This window comes from Epinephelus fuscoguttatus, linkage group LG2 (assembly GCF_011397635.1).
Source record: "Epinephelus fuscoguttatus linkage group LG2, E.fuscoguttatus.final_Chr_v1".
Lineage (NCBI taxonomy): Eukaryota > Metazoa > Chordata > Actinopteri > Perciformes > Serranidae > Epinephelus > Epinephelus fuscoguttatus.
This window is the reverse complement of record NC_064753.1, coordinates 22,335,717-22,357,465: the sequence shown is the minus strand read 5'-3', so window position 1 is coordinate 22,357,465 and position 21,749 is coordinate 22,335,717. Positions and strand designations below refer to the sequence as shown.

Here is a 21,749-nt window from a genome sequence, read left to right as displayed (position 1 = left end):
TGTGTAAGCTGTGGAATGGTGCTTTTTACTAGTGCCTGACTGACACGGACCAAGACTAAGATCGAATATTTCTTCAGCTGGAATTAAAATAATCCTTTTCTGTGTGGATTGTGCACCAGTTTTGCATCAATATAATCATGAACAGTGGTCAGGAGGCTGCATTCTTTAAAAAAAATAACTTAGGTATTTTAGACAATTAAATCACTGTCTTTGGAGCAGTCCCCCATGTTACTGCCCATTCACTGTTGAACTTTTTATCTAAGCTGGGAATTTTTAAGATGGAGAGATAGCTATAGATTTCAATAATCATGTATTTTCCTATAAAATTGATCTAAAAAATAACTATAACTGTTAAATACATGTAGTGGGTAAAAAGCACAATATAAGCTTACTCGCTAACATAAACAGATGTGATAACTGATGACCATGACTGACTTTTCAGAGACAGGGTTAACATCATATTGAAAAGGGAAAATGATGGGGTCAGTATACATTACCTTTCCAGTATGCAGTTAACAAACTAGCTATCAACTTACTGTAAAGACACCGCTTGACTCAGCACCAACAGCATCTGCTCATTCTGCTACATGTGCTTCGCAGTGCTGAGAGCATTGTAAAATCTGGAGTCATTTTAAAGCATGTCCCATGAAGAAATTTGATGTGCACATCCATGCACAACAAATTCTTAAAATAATCTGAAAAATGCTTTGTTTAGCAATAGTTTAGTGAAAATAGTTGTATTTGAAATTCCATTAGTGTACAGACTATTAATAAAAGACATTTGGATAATGATGCACATTAATTTTTAGAAAGTTTTCAGAAAGCATGTGACCTTTTTTGCTGTCTTTTGTTCAGCCTTTGTCAGAGTCTGTTTTCTCTGATATATATGATTTTTTGGGAGCTTCGCTTGCCTTAACTCTATTCGATGGAAAACTTTTTTCTGGGCCTAGGGAGGTGAGTACTTTTTACAGTTTACACTTGTTTGGTTAAACTATTCATTATCTTTTTACAGTAGATAGCAATAACATGACAGGAAATAAAAGATAAAAGATGTGCAAAAATGTAAAAACAGTTTGAAAAGCAGAAATGGAAAGGCTAGGTACAGCATAAATCACTGCTCACTGAACATGGGGTCATGTCATAAAATCACATAAACCGCTTTAATGTATTGTCTATATGCTCATAAATTCTGCAGGAAAAGTGAATTCTACTAAAAAAAAAGTCACTGCTACTCTCTACCTCATTGTGGGGAGTCCACTGCTTTTAAAGACAAGATGGATTATTGCCAGTCTCCACAGTAGCACGACTACTGACAAAGTTATTCCTCAAAATCCCAGTTAGTTTCTACCTGCATCACAGGTGAACCACATGCCTCTGGCCTGAGAAATACCAGACATAGACGCAGTGCCCTATGTGATCTCTGCGGTTGGCTGCACTTTGCACCTGTGCCCTTGCTTCCCAAAAATATCACAAAAGTCCTTGACTGAACTTTCCCTCAAGCCATGTTTCATCCTTCTGTCATCTTTATCATCAACCAGTCATCTTCATTCCGTCTTCATCACATCATTCATCTTCATACTGACTTTTATCTTGGAGAAAGAATGAGAGAAAGTCAGGGATGAAGTCTGTTGTAGAGAGACTTCTCACTGTTAGAGGTGGAGTACACTACGCAATGGTCAAATTTCAAAAGGGTAGTGTAAGTGTATTGGTCTGGATAATAGATAACAACCTCTACTGGTTTATAGTTTTTTTGTTTTGCCCTCACATCACTAACTACAAGATTCTTCACTTTGATTTTGATTATCTAGGACCTTGACACAAACATGAACAGATGGTAAGGGGTGTTTAAATATACAGTATTTTCCATATTCTTTAGTACATTGACGTGAAATTGCAGCTCACAGATTTTGTTTTTGCCTGCTCCCTCATTTGTGCAGCAAAGAAGAAGACGACCAGCTGGCAACTGTGAAGGAGGGAGAGGCTCGTGAGACGTCATGGTTATGAATTTGGATATACTGCAGATAAAATTGCAGGTAAAATGTAGGGTGCTAATTGTAGTCTGTGTAATTTTCGCTGTTAAGCATATACAACTAAATAAAGAAACTTGAATATTATTATGCTGAAAAACATCTAAATCTGGTTCCCATCTCTTCCATCTGGTTTCTTTATGAGCTCTCATTGCCTAAATAAATCTGATCATAACTCTGAAACCTGTCCTCATAAATCTCACCTTACAGATGTTGTGCTGTGCTCAAGAAACAGTACTTTGGAGTGGACAGCTGGGCCTTCGCACAGCACATGGTCTCCTGCCTCAGCATCAACTACAAATCCCTATTGTGTGGTGGCTGTATCTGGCACAAGTGCCAGCCTTTGTATGGTGGACTTGTGCCCTATCCTATATATCACTCACTGACACCTCATTGTGCTTTTCTGTGAAAATCATTATGACAGATGAGATCGTTTGCAAATGCAAGCGCCACATCAGGCGACTGCAAGTGGTCAGAAATGAATTATGTGAATACAGAGAGGTCCTCGAATAATTAAAGCTGCAACAGAGCACAAACCTCCCCAACATTTCATTATGCCACGACTGTAGCAGTGCGACCGTGTGTTCTGCTGTACTCTCACAAGGAAGACATGTTGTGCAGATCTGATTTCTTTACAAATATTCTATCCAAACCTGTTTATTAGGTGCAACTGTCAGTCAAGATTTACCTACACACACTATCCAGGTTACCCAAATATAAACATATATATAGGCAAAGAAACGTGGATTTGGGTGCACTGCAGTGAAGTATAAGATAAAACAATACAGACATATGGTACGATGCCTCTGTTCCCTTTTCACTGCCTAATGAAAAACACACACACACATATACAAAACATGGCTGTCTGAAGCCAGAAGCTTGTAACTGTGATTCAACTTTCAGCCTGGATGAACAAGAAAGGCCTTTCCATCTGATTTCACTCTTTCATTCTGTCACTCTTTCAGCATCCCATTCCTTTTCCCCCTCCTCTCTTAATTTGTTTTGCTACCCTATCTCCCTCTCACACAGTCTCTCTTTGTCTCTCAAACACCTTTTTTCACTAACCCAAGCCCATACTTTTCTCCCTCACTTGCTTTCAATTAGTCCTCTTGTCCATTTCTTATCACCTGCCCTTAATTCTCCTTTCTATCCCTTCATCCTTTCAATACTTGCTTCCATTTTAATTTTCCCGATTTGATTTTCCGTTTGCTGGCACAACTCTACTCTCTCCCTTTGCCTCATCATCTCTCACTCACTCATCTGTCAGTCGATCCCCCTCCCTTCCGCACAGTTTTTTTTATCCCTCTCTGCTTCTGTCCACCCTCCACCCATCATCCAGCCCTCCAGTTCTTCATTCCTTCTTTTGTTAATTCTCTGCTGAGTAAGTTTGGTTTTCTAAAACAAAGAAAGCCCCAAGTGAAATCTAAAAAAAAAAAAAAAACTGTTTTTTTTTCCCTTTAAATCCAATATTGCTGCCGGGCAGCACAGTGGCTCAATGGTTGTCACTGTCACCTCACAGCAAGAGGGTCCTGGGACCTTTCTTTCATGAATTTCAATATTCTCTGCGTGGGTTCTCCTGTGGGTGGTCTAGTTACTATCCAGAGTCTAAAAACATGCAGGTTACTGTGGGTGAACTGTGTTTATCATCTCAACATGTGTGACCTGTCCTCTGCCACTTTCCCAATGCATGTTGCCCTGACCCTGTACAGTAAACTGGTATAACACTGATGATGGATAAATACTGCTTCCTTGACTACTTCATCCTGTGAAGGCTTTATGTTTACATGCAGTCATACGTGTGAGTAAAATGTACATTAACTGAAATTGTAATTCATACTCACTATGGTGCCTGTAAAAATAGACATGTTTTTTAATAGTAGACTTAGTGTACTGAAAGATATTTCAAATGTATGTATACAAAGTTGGGGGGTTTTTTTCAATACAGTTTGAGTTGTCATTTGTTGCACTGTCTGTGCGTTTTGGCAGTTTTTATCTAAAAACAACACATTATGGATTCTGGATTTTGGACATATATTTTGACTTTGACCAACACTTGGACTGAGATAAAAATTCTAGAACACAGACTTGAATGAGCGATGAATGGTAAGCCGGCAAACTTAGCTGGGCTTTGCTGGACTGTATACTGGTCTGACGTGGCTGACCTAATCGTGCCAGTAACATGTATTTCAGACCCCATATATTCTGACTGGGACATATTCTCGATCATGCCATGGTGAGCAAATGGGGCTGGCGAACCACCTGGCGAACTTGGCTTGATGCCACCAGGCTGCCAGCCATGCCGATGCTTGTAACAACTGTAAGCTTTGTTTTACTTTCTGCAGACACTGTTTGGTTGACCACATACACACTGCACTGAACAAACAAGATGGGACTAAGGAAGGCTTTTCTAATTACACAAGAAGATTATGAGGTGCTAAAACTTATGTTGGGAGAAATCACAGGTATCTCAAAATAACAAAAAAGTAATACCGGACTTGACTTCATCATCTTCTCATGTTGAGGGCAGACTGGGCGCTACAGTGACTCAATTTTGCCTCTCAAGGTATAAGTGGTATTACAAGACAGGACAGGCCAGGGCTAGCTGGTTAGCATACTAATTTCAGCAGATATCTGTAACACAACACACAGAAGGCTTTGACATCACATCAAAACTACTATTACCTTCTGCTGATAATTTAAGTTCATTTTTTGAATGCTTTATATTACAATTCTGTGCATATCTTACATATCGCACCTTTAAAGGACAAGACACAAAACTCTTTGTTTACTGCTCCTCAGATGAGCAACTGCATCAACAAATGTAAATCAAAAGCTAGACAAAGTCAAAAACAGGCACTGAAAGGTGAAAAATTACAACCCAGAGTCATTGCTTACAATGTTTTACACAAATGCAAGATGGTGCAGTGACTTAAGTCATTGTTTGACTGCTTATGGAAATTCAAAAAAAGACATCCTGAATTAAGTAAGGGTGAAAAAAAGGAGAAAGGGACAGGGAAACAGAATTCACTGTGTATCTCTATCACTTCAAATAAAGCATTGAAAAGTTGGGGAATAACAGAGACAATGTGAGCCAGTGGGCAACAGCCAGACTGGGGGTGAGAGTTTGTATGCAACATGTGTTAGGACTGAACCTCTTCACTTACAGTTCAATGAAACAGTGAAAAGTGACACTTATTTTCTCTGATAATCCTCTATATGTTACTTAAAATCAAGATCTATGAACCTGTATAATGCATTACATGAAGTCTCTTAATGTTTAATTCTTAATGAATACAAGAGTGGGAGTTTTGTGGGAGACAATTCACCACCAAAGTGAGATTACTTATTGTTTCAACAACACTCTCTCACACTCTTTCTCCTATTAATCTGTTGCATCACTTGTTGAGAATGTTTTTAAATTCAAATTACATTTTTCAAAATAAATGTTCAGACACCAGCTATGACTGACTTTATCTGAATTGCCCAACATCAAAGTAATGACATCTTTGTGGGGAAAAGGGTTGTTTTTTGTTTTTGATTTTATGTTGTACCCACCTCCTGAGTTGGCTGAAATGAAAATGAGTTTACCCAAACCCTCGCTGTGTTTTTGTTGTGTCACAAAGACAGAGGAGAGGAGAAAGAGATTAAGAAAAAATAGCAATACAGGGAGATGCCAGGCAAAAGATTGACTAGATCAGGATGTGCACCATGAATATCCTACTTGCGTACATCACAAGTCCTATGATATGAGTGATCTACATTCCTCAAAAGGAACATACAACTTTATTTAAATGTATGCTGGAAACAAACCCTAGGTGAGTGAGCACAAAAACAAAGCAGAACAAAGAAGCTGATGCCATCTGGCTTGTTGTTCTTCATTACAGCTGTTACACACTTACACACACACATACACCAGCACACCCCCACCTCCAGCATCTCTCTCTGCAGGACACCAACAATATTTTAATGTGATTCTGTCCTGAGGTGAACAGAAAGTGGAATGCGTCTCTTTGGGACTTGATAGAATTGCAAATGACACTCAGAGTAGACACAAAAAGACCGGGGCAGCGCTCTGAGCTTGTTCATGACTTGATCAGTAGAGTTCATCAAGTGTACACAGCGCCATATGACATTTGCAGGGCCTTTGTTATAAAGTGCATGGTTCATGTGTCACACTTGTAGCTGTTGTAAAATACATGACCAAAAACACACCTGTGACATATTGACAAAAGATTTGGCACAATTCAATTTTGCCCTTTTACAGGAGCACGGTCACATCACAGTTACTTCTTCTTCCACTGATGGCCATAAAGCAGCTCCAATAGAGCAGTTCTGGATTTAGAGTTTTTGAGCTGTTTCTGGTGCAACCTTATCAATTAAAAACAGGGTTCTCACTAGTTGATATGACAGGCAGGGATCGTGCCATACACTAATATATTCCTCTCTGTTAAAGATGTGCCATCGATGGCTGCCAGAGGAAGACAATAAAGGTGTTGGAATGGCCTAGTCAATCACCAGACTTTGACCTAATTAATCATTTGTGGAAGGAACTGATGATCAAGATTAGCCAGCTGGTTCCCTAGAACCCTCAAGATTTAAAGATTGTCTGTGTGAAAGAAAGTGCCAAAACCTCTCCTGAGCCCTGTGAGACATTTGTTTCTTCATAAAGGTAGCATCTTGAAGGTGGCAATGCAAACAAAGGCTTCTCCAAGTATTAAGTAAATTTCAGTTAACATGTTCAATATTTTTCCTGTGTCATTCCTCTTCATTGCACATAACTTTTATGGACTGGAATGTCACAATTTCTTTATCTGTGTAGTTTTATTGAGTTATTACCAAAGTCTATGTCTAAAGTTCATGTGAATAGTGGTTTTGGAAATATGTTGAATGAAAAACATGTTGATTTGTTTAACACTTGTTTCCTCCACTGTACATAAATGTACGATTTAAACACAGAATCAAGTTTGTTAGGATTAACTGTCACTGACTATGGCCAGGCGACAGGAGTTTTGGGTCGATTTATTCTCGATTCACCCCTCACAACAATCGGAGGAGAAATCTGGTCTGGGACCTTGGTTGGTACTAATGTTTAGCCCAAATTATCTGATAATGTGAAAGGGTTACAGATCCGGTCCTAAGCCACCTGAACTGCTCACTGGCTCAGCTGGGCCGCCTCAATAATTTCAAACATGTCTAATAATTTAAGATTTAAGATCTGGATGCTTATAGTTAAGATTTCGGCTGTATGGTGTGGCTGACGGTTTTGCCAAGCAGCAGTAAAGATTCTAGCCTTTGAGGCAAACATTAGCTAGCATACTACTGTTAACAGATATTAAAACTGACAGTTAAAATCTTACCTCTCACTAGATAACACACAACTCATGTTGACTGTCTCCCCACCATTTTCATCCAGACTCATTTAGTCTTCTGCTTTTATTTGTCTCACTGCAATGCATTGCAAGTTTCTTTTTGTGTGTAATGCAAAACAGTTTGAAAATTGGTGAGAATTTAAAAACTCCAGTAGTCTAGAGCCCGCATTTATCATACTTTAGCCCCTTGACTATTAATATTAAGAGGAATCTAATCACACCCCCTGTAATCTACCGCATTTATTGCAGGTTCCTAGTCATAAACATCCAACACCCAATACATAGTAGAGTTGAAACACAAACCTTAAACTTTTTCAGGCAAAACAAGTTAGCAAGCAAGTCACCTTGAGCAACTGAACCATCTCAAGCTAACCAATTTCATATTATTCAACTGTTAAAAGTAGTTGTAAAGAAAGCAAAGTTAATCTGTATACCAACCTGCATGTGCCTCCATGTGACTTGGGATTCACAGCATTTCCACATCATAACCAAGAGCAGCCTATTCCAAAAACTCTCAACCATAAACTTTCATTTGAATGTTAATATGATCCTGGACATGACTCAGCTCTTTCAATGTTATCGGCAGTGTTATCGGATTTGGGGGGTTCTGATGTATGGACTAGCAGTTTATTCTGAGCTAAAAGAAATTAGGAAAATGTTGAAATAACTTTCCATGTCTGGAAAATTGGTCAGCTTGTTTTCTAGGTTTTCCAGGACACGTGGGGACCCTGAAAAAAGGTACTTCCAGAGCTATAATGTTGGTGGCATTAAATAAGATAGAATTTTTGTTGTAGGTATGCACCTATTTATCGGCTGAACATTAGTATCCACTGATATTCGACTTGTTCACTGTCATCAGGTGATGGCAGCGGCCGATCATTTTTTTTTAATTGTACCACACTGTTGCCCCTCCTCAGCCCGTCAAAACAAACTTGTTGGAATAGGTAAGATTATTTTTCTTAATCCATTAAGCTCTTTAGCAGAAAGGTTTTGTGATGGTTTGTGTTATTGTTTACTGGCGCACGGTAAATGTGCTTTGTTCTTTGTTTCTTTCTTTCTTTCTTTGCAGTCTGTGATCATGTGCTTTTGGCCGAGACACAGGCAATGTAAGGCGACACAGCAAGGGGCTTTCATCACCACCAGTTCTCTAGAGTTCATTTGGTGTGTTTGGCCTTTAAGGGCAGGACGCTGATTTTCATTGTCTACCCTCTTTATGTATCTTGTCTTTTTTATTTGTGTTTACTGGCTAAGTTCTAATCACTTTATCTGTTAAAGAGTAACTGCTGATTTTAACCCAGCTCTGTCATCTCAGTTTTAAGTTGGCGGATGAGCAGGGAGCTGGTGGCACCGTAGTGGCACACAGGAAAGCCAAACATCGTTCATCTGCACACATTGCCCAGGTTGTCCAAGCAGACGTGACAAAACTGGTTGAAAATCACAACAAGCAAAGCAAAGTTTTCTTTTACTCTTATCATTATTTTCTAAGCTACTGTAGCTGTCATTTTTTGCAGGTACAGATCTTCAGTGGCTCTAGCACCTCAAATTCAGCCAGAGCAAACCCCAGGGTAGAGGATCTGATCCCGGACCACTTCCTACTGGATTTGCAAAAACTCACCGGGTTTGAAGTCTTTCAGCGGCCGGGAGTGAAGCAGAGGGACCGCAGGGTGGGCTAGCTAGCGAGCTAGCAGCAGCCTCTTTCAATAGCACTGGCTAGCAGTCAGCTGGCAGCCAATCCACAGGCCTTGACGTCTGGCAGCCCACTTTTGTCATGCAGAAGTGGCCGTGGTTTGGATAAATGATAGAAAATTGAAAACAGATATCAGAAACAAAGTTGGTCAGTTGGTGTGTGGCACAAACACGATGCTCAGGTACAAAGCTGTCCTGCCTTCTAAGCTGAGACACAACTTCAACAAATCCCATCCATTAAAGAACAAAAAATGCATTGAACATACATGTTTACATACATACTGAGGCACAGTTTGAATTCAATTAATTAGCTCAGCTGACACCAATACAGAAAAATATTGCAAAGGCATTGTTAAGGCTGCTAAAAATACTGAACTGTCCTCTGTGAAAACCCCTGCCCTTCACTATCAATCTGTCTTTTGTCAACCTGTTTTTCAAATACTGTACCAGGTGGGTGGGGTGGGGGATCATCAGTGCCAACTGGGAACACCTGGGCCCACTGTTTCCAGTCTTTAAAGTCCTGGCTGTTACAAACAGTCTCCCTCTCTTCTTCCCTGCAGGCACCTGTTTGGAAATGCAGCTTTAGTTTCTCTTCAGGTGTTCCTTATACTTTGTTTAGATGCACCTTTCAACACTCATACACCATGCCCTACTGATTCCACTGACCTCCACTCTCCATGTGTGTTTGTACTTGCTATGTATTTAATTAATCTCAGTTTGTTTCATAAGTGGGCGGCACGGTGATGTGGTGGTTAACACTCTCGCCTCACAGCAAGAGGGTTGCCGGTTCGATCCCGGGCATGGGAGTCCTTCTGTGTGGAGTTTCCGGGCAGTCCGGCTTCCTCCCACAGTCCAAAGACATGCAGATTGAGGACTAGGTTAATTGGTGACTCTAAATTGTCCGTAGGTGTGAATGTGAGCGTGAATGGTTGTCTGTCTCGCCCGATGTAGCTGGGATAGGCTCCAGCCCCCCCGCGACCCTCAAGAGGATGAAGCGGTTAGAAGATGAATGAATGAATGTTTCATAAGTTACTTGGTTTAATTTTTGAAAACACTGTTTCTTCCATTTTTGCATGGCCTTACACGGCAGGTTGTTACACATTTTTTGGTAACCTATTGTCATGTAATTACTTGGCGTATTTTACACAGTATTTTTTTCCTGTTCTGCCTAACATTGCTCTGATAAATTACTGTCGTACATTTGAGGCCCGTGCTAAAAATGAAAACAACTTAGCCCCTGTTTTGCTGCAAGTGACTTTGAACTCTTCAGACTATCAAGTCTGAGTAATGTCTGAGGCAAGTCTGAAGTCAATAATGACAAGTTGCACATAAAATCTAAAGCCAATGTGGGACTTTCATTTCAGTCATAATCTCAGCAGTGCGGGTCTCCCTTACAAAAATTATAATACCATTGACCTGTTCATTTAGAGCCAACTGGGGCACAGTGTCTTGCTCAAGGACACTCCGATGTGCAGTCAGGAGTCTGTGATTGAACTACCAAACCTGTAATTACTGAATAACCCACTGTACCACCTGACCTTGTTGCCCATATAATTTAGCGTGAAGTGAGGAAGTGAAAGCACATGTTAAAAATCATTTTGGATTTTTTTTTAATTAATGTACAAGAGCAATTCAAGATGGTCAGTTAAACATGTCTCTGTTTATCACTACTAAACAGTCAGATGCTAATCTTTTCTAAAATTTAGTCTGACTGTCTGATAGTGTCTGGTATTTGTGAGCCATCAGCCACTGTGGCTGGGGAATAAAAGGGTCAGTTTCCTGCTTTGGTTAAGAGCCTATTTTTTTATTAACAGCTGATTTATGGTCTCTCTGGGACTCCTCTTTACTTTCTTGACTTTGAAATCTGATAATAGACAGAGAAAAACACTGTCTAGTGTGTCATTGAGTAGAGAACTTCAACCGTCTGTATTTTCAAGGTGAATTACAGAGGCACAGCGCTGACGTGTTTAGATAGAACAGAAAGTTCTGCAGTTACTGGTAGAACTACTGACCAGTATAGCAGACCTGCAATAAAGTTTACATTTATCGACCTTATCATACTCAGTTTCAGAGAGATCGCTGCACTGTTCAAAAGTGTATAAAATATTTTGTCTGGCAACATGATGCACACAAAAATAAACCAAATGTTACAATAGCATTTTAATCAATCTTATAGAAAACAGTCACAAACTACAGCCTCAAGAATGAACTCAGTTGAATAACATGATTAAACTTGACAATTTTAACCTTCACAATTTATTGCTTTACTCTTTGTAACATACTGTATATTGTATTATATTGTACAGGGTTTCTGTTTCTCATCACTGAGTGTAGCATGCATGGCCAATGTGACGAACTTTCAGTTTGTCTTTATGTTATTATGTAACAGTATCTCTTTTGAGATTAAAATGGCATTTTGAACACTTAAACAGTATATGATGTATTGTATATATACAAAACATACACAGTACATCATCTGCATGCCTAAAACTTCCTCCATCAGACTCATCTTGTGGACCGGGTTGAGATTGTTGTGCTGATTGTTGTAAAAAATAGAATTACTGCCACGCGGTTGTATGCCTTCGTGAACCAGTCAAGTTGCAGTTACAGTTCACATCCATATCTGGCTAGACTCATATTTAGCCATGCTTAAAATATAGATGTTGCTGCAAAGAAGCCACAAATTCTAAAAATGGATGCTTCACACACATCTTCAACCCGCAGCACAGAAGATCTATACAATAAGTACAGTTCTAAGACAGACTCCCAAGATTACTGTCAAAAGTTCAGCATCTGACCAAATGTCTCCCATTTATTTCCCGAGTTATGACATGGAATAATGGCCAGAAAAGTGTTTTGGCTGAACTTTATGATGTCACAGTGACCCTGACCTTTGACCAGCAAACTCTGATCAGTTCATTTTTGAGTCCAAGTGGACGTTTGTGGAAAATTTCAAGGAAATTCCCTCAAGGCCTTCTTGAGATATCACACTTACAAGAATGAGACAAGCGTAAGGTCACAGTGACCATGAGCTTTGACCACCAAATTCTAATCATTTCATCGTTGAGTCAAAGTGGAAGTTTGAGCCAAATTTGAAGAAATTCCCTCAAGGTGCTCTTGAGATATCACATGTGACAGACCAGGTCACACTGACCGTGATCTTTTACTTTTGACCACCAAAGTCTTATCAGTTTGTCGTTGAGTCCAAGTGGACGTTTGTGTCAATTTTGAAGAAATTCCATCAAGGCATTCTTGAGATATCGCATTCGAAAGAATGGGACAGACAAATGGACGGACAACACAAAAACATAATTCCTCCAACCGCAGCTACCGCCAGCGTGGAGGCGTAAAAATCATTCTTCATCTAATTTTACTCCACAGCCTGCAACCTCAAATTACACAGAAAACAGCGTTAGGTAATGAAGATTTTACAGCACCGTTTCAATGCCATTCTATTATTAGGATTGTGTCAATTGTATTCTGTCAATCTGTCGACCAAATCCTCTCCTATATTTGGGATTTGGGAGTCTAACAAGTGTCATTTTAAGTCAAGTAAAGCCATGCCAGATCAAAAGCATTTCTTTAAAAAGCAGACTGTCCTGATCCTCATTTTGTTTCAGATGACATGCAGCCACATTTGCAGAATGCAGTTCTAAAACACTTTGATGAATGTGATGTTTCTGAACATTTATCCTAATGGCACTCTTCCTCTTCTCAGTTTCTGCTGAGAACGACGCCTTTGTGTCCTATAGTATTGTGTCTATATATAGTTGCTCTGCAATTATTTTGGCAGAACTCAGACATCAAACTGCACATTGTTCCATTTTCAGCAGGAGATGGTAGTTAAATGTGACACCTGTGTACATCAACTAAAAGGTCAGAAGAAAGAGGATTTAAACAGTTTCAACTATTTTTGTTCAAACCCGATATAGAAGGATATCAAATTTGACCTTGCAATTAGCAGCACAGTTTGTAGAAATAGTTTTATTTATGTGACTTCCTTCTAAGTTAGTCACAGGGGTGGCCAATAGATGTATCAACAGTGTGTGTGTGTGTGTGTGTGTCTGTGTGTGTGTCGGACTGGAGGGGGCCTTACCTTAATTGATTCCTAACTTAATATATTCTTTCAGCACAATCAGTGCAGATCACTGCCCTCAGGCCTGCACGGAGTTCTAGCTGTGCATAATAATTTTCAAAATTCTGTCTTTAATGTACCGATCAGCAATATTCCCTTTCACATTCATCGTGCTCAGTGGCACTGCAATCTTTTCTGGCGTCTCAATGTATCTGCTGAAACAGTTGGAAGCTAAATGTTTTTCTCCACTACATTTCAATGGTTGTTTCAAAGCCATAATTTTTGACTGCTAGAGGGAAGAAAGTAGAGTACAAAACAAACTCACAGCAACAAGCCGTGCTATGTTCATTTATCAAGTTCTTATCAATAATGTACCGAATTATTGCCTAATATTACTTACACATCAAAAAAAGAAACACCTCTTGTCAAGATGTAGTGTTCAGGGTCTGGTCTGGACAGGCTTGTCAAACTTTATGAAGGAAGAACAATGGACTCATTTGAGGGTTTGAGGAGCAGATATTCTTTACAACAGTCACATTTTTTCCGCTATCTGTAAATAAGACATTATATAGCCTACCAAAAAACATACATGTCCCAACACATCTTTCTTGGGAGACATTCTTAAACAACCCCAACCAAAGAGATTTATTTCTTATGTTAATAAAACCTTTGGCTCAAACCTTAATTACACTACAGATCACATTCAAAAGCAGTGGCAGATTGACATGGAATGTCGAATAAAAGAAAATGTTTGTGCATCAGTTATAGAAAACACACATACTATTTTGAGATGTAATACTGATAGAGAGATGCAATTTAAAATTATTCACAGGCTTCATTGTACACCATTATTGAGGGACAGGATTGATCTGAGCTCTTCTAAATCTATTAAATGCAACTCAGAAGTTGGCACACATGCACATATGTTCTGGAAATGTGTAAAGATATGGAAATTTTGGGGAGAAGTGAAAAGGGAAGTGGTTGCCTTGATAGGTTTTGATTTGGGGCTATCACCTCTTCACTGTATTCCAGCTGCCAAAGTGGACGATGCGAGAAACAGCCGTAATGCTAAACTGACTGGGATACTCTTGCACTTAACAAGGAGGACTATTCTCAAATTTTGGATCTCTGAGGATGTCCCAGCTGTGTAAGACTGGTATAAGGAGGTATGGAGAACTAGGAGAACTATCTCTCTGGAAAAACCAACAATATGGAGGGATTTATCAAACTATGGCAACCTGTCTTGGACACAGTGGAGCCCTCTGAATTGGACTTGGTTACATTTGATTAATAACACACAGCAGACTGTAGCATATCCAAGTAATACATCTGTGATTGTCTTGTTGGTGGTGATGTGTTTGTTTGTTTGTTTTTGTTTGTTTTGTTTAATTTATTGTGATAATGAGGTTGTTACTCCTGCTGTTTTTATGTTTGGTTCAAGGTGGTTTAAATGATGAAAAAAGTGGTTCTGTAAATATCCTGTAATGGAGATATATAGAACTGTGGCTGGAACCTAATGAAAATAATTAAAAAAAGAAACACAGCAACATGGACATCCCAGTGAGGTCTTCTGTCTGGCTGACTGCTGAGAAGAATATGTACTGGGTCCCCTGGGCTTGTTGGACGTGTAACTTTTTTTACCAGCTCCTCATTTACTGCAGCTCTCCAACATTTCACTCTCGACAGGTATTGTACGATCAACTAGTGTGAGCTTCTGAGCTGCACACAGTCTTATATAAGGGAGGCTAAACAATACACGCAAGAAACAATGAGCTAAGAGCTCATAGCTGTATACAGCTGCAGAATGGGCCATGACACTGGCAGTACAATAAAGCCTTTTACATTACAGGGAGCCTCTTGATTCACAATTAAAATTTAAAATCAATTAAAGTATCATATCTTTGGGGTAATGTAGACGACAGTAGTTCCCACAAGATATTCCTGGGCAATCTAGGAAGATTAATTCAACATTTCATTCATGACTTCACTCCTCCCTTGCCATTTTACAGGCTCTGAACAGCCGATAAATAGTGAGAGACAACATACAGTAGCCTCTCCATGTGGATCTACAACAGGTCATTATTCTCAACACACAGCCCATATGGCTGCTAATTATAGTTCAGCATTGAACATTTCAGTGTGTCCATGTCAGAGCCAGGGATGGGTACGTCGCAACTGACCTTTCTGTAGATCTGAGAGGCATCAGCTGTGAACAGCAGTAACAATGCCCTCGGTGACATTACCATTGTGATGTGAACAACATTTCACAGATCATGGAGCAGGACTGTCAAGCTGGGATCACTGCAACCGAGAAATGATAGACGCCAAACTCTTGTCTGACACAACTTCTTGTGTTCTCTTAGTCCTCTTCTTTTTATGAACAATATGATTTTTTTTTTTGTTTTAGCTCACAAGTTATCTCTGCTAATTCAAATTAAACCCATAAAATCATCTCTCTCTTCCCTGCCTTGCTCACTGGTTGCTGTGTGTTATTATTGTGGGATTGTTGTCAAACTCTACCACCTGAAGGTGGGGGGAGATACCACCACCACGTTGACCATATGGCCAGCTTATTATGCACTGGCAGAGCATCTTAATGAGAGTCCACAACCTGACAGAGACATTCTTTTGAGCCCACACAGACACATTAACATGCAGGCACATGGATTCATAGATGCAAAAACACAAACATGCACAAAAAGTGCAAATATACATCCACACATGAAGTATGTAGACAAACAAAAACTTGAGTGCCTAGTCTTTTTCCTTTCATACACACATACACACACACGCACACACTACTGAAAACTGGGAAAAAAAATCATTCAAGCATAGGCATCAGCTAAATCCAAGGCCCTGTACTGACACCCAGTGGAAACAGTCTCACACTAAATTTGTGATGGCCAACAAGGTCAGCACTTGACACAAACTGATTAAAGCTTTGTGTTGTTTTGTGCATGAGCAATAATTAAAGCTTTTGACATACAGCCAAAATGATGTATTACACATTAGAATGGTTCAAAGCCCACAAGAAAAGGATAAAACCTGACCATGTTTACAAAAAATGTGATATAAATGCTGAATGCTGTGGCAAACTGGTCTATTAACATCAAGTGTGAGACCATAAAACTAGGTATAGGTTATAATACAGCACCAACAACAATAACAGAGTACTGGTTCCCATGGTGCTCGTTGGGTCATAAGTTTTACAACCAGAGTGAGATAAAGAAAAGATAAAACTTCATCTCATGCCTCTGTTGACCCATTGCTCATCAGCTCTTAATGAAAACATTTCATATGTACGTACAAAGTTCAATCCAAAGCACTACACTGGACATCTTGGAGTCATACGCACAGATTGCATTATATCAAAATAAATTTTTGTATATAATCGAATGTACTCGAAGAATTAAAAAAGGAGATAGCGCTTATGCAAGACCCCCAAAAACAACACCAGTGCACCCTCCATACCGCATTTTCATTGCCCATGGTTATCTTTAATACAGAACACGAAGATAAGTGTTGGCCTTAGTTAATTAAAAAGAGGGAGAGAGAGGGAGAGAGAGAGAGAGAGAGAGAGAGAGAGAGAGAGTGTGTTTGTATGTGTGTGTGTGTGTGTGTGTGTGTGTGTGTGTGTGTGTGTGTGCGCGCGCGCAAGGAGCATAAAAGCAGTTGAGTGAAGTACTGGAAACAGTCTGGAGTCCACGTTTGTGCGTGTGAGCTTCAGTGTAAATGATCCTTGTACCCTTTTATTGCCACTCATAAAAACTGGATATATGACTAGAAATTTTTGGTCACTGACAAACTTTGATTAGTCACAACACACACACACACACACACACACACACACACACACACACACACACACACACACACACACACACACACACACACACACCTGACACACCTGACAGGGCTGGACCTGACTGTCTTTATCACAACACACAGACAAGCAAATGAACAAAGGACGAACTGACTGAGAGACTGACGGAGACTTGGACACAGTTGGTTTCCAGTCCACTCAAAAAATTCATAACTTGTCAAATTTAAGTAATTTAACAACACATATAGGTCAGATTTTAATCATTTAATTCTACGTTGACTGATTGAAACTTCTTTCCAACTGCTACAAGTTTGCTGATATTTGAGATTTGAAGAAATTAACTGATTTGGAGGTGAACTGAATGGAGGATGGACTGCTGAAGCCTTGAGGATAAAGATCTAATCAACAGACAAATTAGAGATAACAAGGTAAACTTTCTCTGTTTTCTATATTCAAACATATTACTGAACATATTATACTGTAGCTGATCTATCAGAAAAAAAACTCCCTGTTTGAATATTTTTTTCTCCTTGACAGACAGACTCTACATTAGCCACAATAACGAGTAGCAAAGACAACCAAGATGGAGGACTTGAAATACAGAAGAAAGAAACGTGAGGGAAGGCACAGGTAAAAACTAACCTACAGTACATTTAGTTACATTTGTGCTTCTTTTAAGGTGACTGATATTACAGTTGAGAGACAACGGATAATATGAGACATTAACTTAACTTAAATACACATCTATGGACAGCAGCTCACTCAGCCCAGCTTTCACAGATTAATCTTCATCAGCCTGTCTAATAACATAATATACGGTTAGAAAAAAAAAGCACCTACATTACTATCACTTCAAGTCTTAGAAATTCATCAAAGGAAGTTTTATATTCTTGCTTGATTCATGACCTAAATGATAAATCAGCTATCAAACAATTTAATTATTAGATTTGTTAAAGCCGATTCATTTTCGATGATCAACTAATCACGTCATTACTGCAGCTGAGTTCTAATTATTAGATCACAAGGTTAAAATAACACCGCATGAGGAAACCCTGTCCTGTTCTGCCCTACAAATCCAGCAAAAACTGACAGAAAGGTTATTGAAGATACACCTCAGTTAATGTGTGTATATCTAATAGGAAACCGTGTTATTCCAAATGTAGTTGCACAAATTAATATCAGATGCTGCTGGTGTTTGTTCAGGGTGCATTATCCATTCATTATGTATAAAAATAATGTATTGGGATTTGTTTGCATTTGGTTTTGGACAGAAATGACCTGTGATTTGTCCAGATGGTCCAACATGTAATGGTTTTTTAGTGCTGCCATCATTTGTGTATTGGGTACACAAAGAGGTACAATTTACAATTTGGCTTCAACATGTGCTTAATCACAATAGCTTACTGGAAGTAAAAGAAAAAATTCACAGTGAATTCATTTCCTTATTTATATAAAGACAGCCCAGGTTGTCCTTTAACCAACAAAGCCACAGCACCAAAGGTTATTATGCCATCAAATTTTACAGTTTTGTCATCGGCTGTATAAACGAGACAGATTCAGAAAGAAAATCATTCAACACACCATTCAGCTTTGTACTGGGTAGCTATTCCGCTTAATGTCCACAGGCACACATTATTCGGAGGTTAATTGTTACTGAGATAGATATTTGGTAAAGGATATTATCATTAAATTTGCACTCAGCGATATATCATTAAATATTGTATTACCAGGTTTCTATTTGGTATAATTTACAGTTTGAGGAAACAGTTAATTTCCCTTGTGCACCGCTGCGCTTCTCTTTATTGCTGTGGCTAACATCATCCCCGCAGATACTGACTGCTGTTAGGGGAGTGCTGCTCCATTCAAAATGTTAAATATGTGCTACAGTTTTAATCACATTCTGCATGTTGGCATCTCTGAGGTCAAAACAATCAGGTCGTTTCTGGGTTCAGATTTTTTTTATAAATACACTTCATTGATGTTCTACTATCCTCTACATGATTAGGAGAAGGTTTTATATTTATATTGATTTTTAAAACTCAACTAAAATACAAATACCATGTGCTAACAGTATCTGTTAAGTCTGAGAACACTCGCAAAGGACTTGATAATCATCATTGGTTTTATTTACAACATTCAGTATATTAACTGTTATGCAAATATGACGAGTGATGTGCATCGAAGTGTGTTGTCAGATTACCAGAGGTTGTTAATTTCAACATGAAAATCTTGGCAAGTTGAACCAGTCTGCTATGGTCTGGGATGTGCAGTGGTCTAGAGTAGAATAAAATACTGTATCATAATAAATATACAGTTTGACAGAACTACTTTTACAGATTTGTATGCAGAATGCATACATTTAAAAAAATGAAATGAAAAATATATTTCCTGTAAAAGTAAACAAATGTGCCACGTATTCCAACACACACCTAAGGTGGGGACAAACATTATGACTGTTGAGTCAATTATGAATATGACTTGGGTGTGACGACTGATGGGACCAAGTTGGACCTGGGCTTGGAGTTGACAGATAATAAAAAACCAAACATAGTCACAGGTTTCTGAGGGGTTTCAGGAGACATGTCCTCCTCAGGTGAATTTGTCCCCAAAGCAAAGTAAATGAACTGAAAGGACTTTTATTTTTAAGAGTGCGACTCATTGACAAAAAATGACTTAAGGTGAAGTGGGGGGCAGTGTGCAACCTCAAAAGCAATGGTTGAAATCCATCATAAAACGGAAAGAAGAAGCAGCGATGTTGAAGCTCTGCTGAGACATGTAGTGCAGAGAGAGCTGGCTGCTGCTGCAGGAGGAGTCCTGAGGGAGGACTGAGTCAATACAGCAGAAGCTGCTCTAATACAGCCACAAACTAGAGCAAAAATAAGATAAACCAAAGGGCTGAGTTCCAGTCTGTCAATTACAGACAATAATAATCTGAGATTTCAAGAAATAAGTTATGGGACATTTGGGACTGTCTCACTCCTAAAGGATGCTTCCCACCAGAAAGTTTTTGTGTGGACAATAAGCCAAACAATGGCTCATCAGAACTGTTCTCAGTTCAGCTTTCCACCTCCAATAATGAGCAGTGTTTGTCTGACGATCTAAATGGGTAACTACCACATCAGCAGAGCAAAAATGTAAAGCACGGCAGACTTTCAGATCGGCAGACTTTTTGTCTTGAAACACTGTCACTTTATTCTGATTAAATAACAACTGGATTCTATTAACCTTGCATAATATTGCAGAAAAGTTTTAAAAATGATCAGAAATCTTGCTGAAACACACAAGCTATTAAAGTCCAGGGGTTTATAAATTAATTAAAATGAATTTATTTATCATTGATGTGAAAAGGTGTTAAATGCACATTTCAAGAGGTTACTTTTCCAAACAAAAGACACGAAGGAATACTGAAAAGTATATCATGCATTCGTGTTTGTTGACTCCACAAGGATAACACTATATAAGAATAAAAAGTGACAGAATGCCTAAGAGCCTCACCGCATTATATCCCATTGATTTTCTTATTTTGAATTGTCACCTGGCATCTCAACTTTGTATTTTCCTTAACATAGAGACATTTCAACCATATATGGATGCAAAAAAGGCACAAATTAGTGCAGAAAAAATTCATTAGAATGCAGGAAATGAAGTGTTCGATGCTCAACATCTCTAAGTCTTCAGGTTCATTCCAAGCTTTATGGGAGGTGACTAATATAACAAGTCTTTTTGTAAAGCTGGGCAGACAAATAACAGTAGCGAGGAAGACAAATAATTCTCATGAATAGTATGAAACCAAGAGGTCCATAGAGCATTTAGCAGCATGAGAAACTTAATGGTAAAATTAGATACCAAAAACCATTTCCTTCCTGACATTCCTTACTGATAAATAGATTCAGTAACTTTATATTCTGTTACGGTTCTCAGTAGTTCAATTATTAAAAGGAAAGATTGTCTCCCACCAAGCATTTCACAAACACTTAATTGTGATTTTCAGAGAGCTGGAAGTTGAAAAATTGTCTTTGCTCTTCTAAGATCAGCAACTTTTCATGGCTATTCATGACTACTTATTTATATGCCTCATTGAAGAAAAGAATGCGTCACTGTGGGCACACACATGCATCCTCATCTCCCAAACACACCTTCTGCCAACGTGACTGAGGACATACTGTAGAGCAGTAGCTGATATTTCAGATAGTTGCTATGGCAAAGTGAAAGATCACAAAGGGTTATCAGTTCAAGGAAGACAATCCACACCCTGATAATTATTTTGTACTTTATCTGTCAGGAGTGAGGGGTGGCACAGAGGCTGACAGAAACTCAACTTTCGACTCAAAATGTACCCTGACCCTATCTATTGAACCCTCTGATGACATAACCAGCATCCAATTTCCCAATGATGATCCACATCTGCCAATCAACTGAATTATCATTACTGTTCGGTAATAAACATCTTTAGTTGGTCTCAATAGCTTCCTTGTAACAGGTCACTTCACTCTCTTGTTTATGACTTTTCCCGTATATCAACCCCTCTTCACTGCCAAATCTTTACAGTCACTTTCCATCAGACACTTTGGCCTCTACCTTTGGGGCAGTTAGCTATTCATCAGTCTACATCGCATTGTCTTTTCTCTAAGTTTCACACTAATACAAAATAAATCCTGCAACATGTTTCAAAGTCCAGCATCAGTCTATTTTTATATGGTTCTCACTAGCTTTCTTGGCCATGGATGGATTCTTGCCGTAATACACAGGATACCTTTGATGATAGTTGA

At 39.0% G+C, this 21,749-nt stretch overlaps 1 protein-coding gene across 1 annotated transcript in view; it reads left to right on the top strand.

Annotated features, from left to right (window-relative positions):
- Positions 1–1,823: 1,823 nt before the first annotated feature.
- The window catches only part of chs1 (chitin synthase 1), a 47,443-nt gene continuing 27,517 nt past the window's right edge, over positions 1,824–21,749 (top strand). The window contains exons 1-3 of the mRNA XM_049562502.1: positions 1,824–1,834; positions 1,938–1,991; positions 2,238–2,336. Coding sequence (XP_049418459.1) covers positions 1,824–1,834; positions 1,938–1,991; positions 2,238–2,336 — 164 coding nt within the window. The remainder of the gene's footprint in view (positions 1,835–1,937; positions 1,992–2,237; positions 2,337–21,749) is intronic.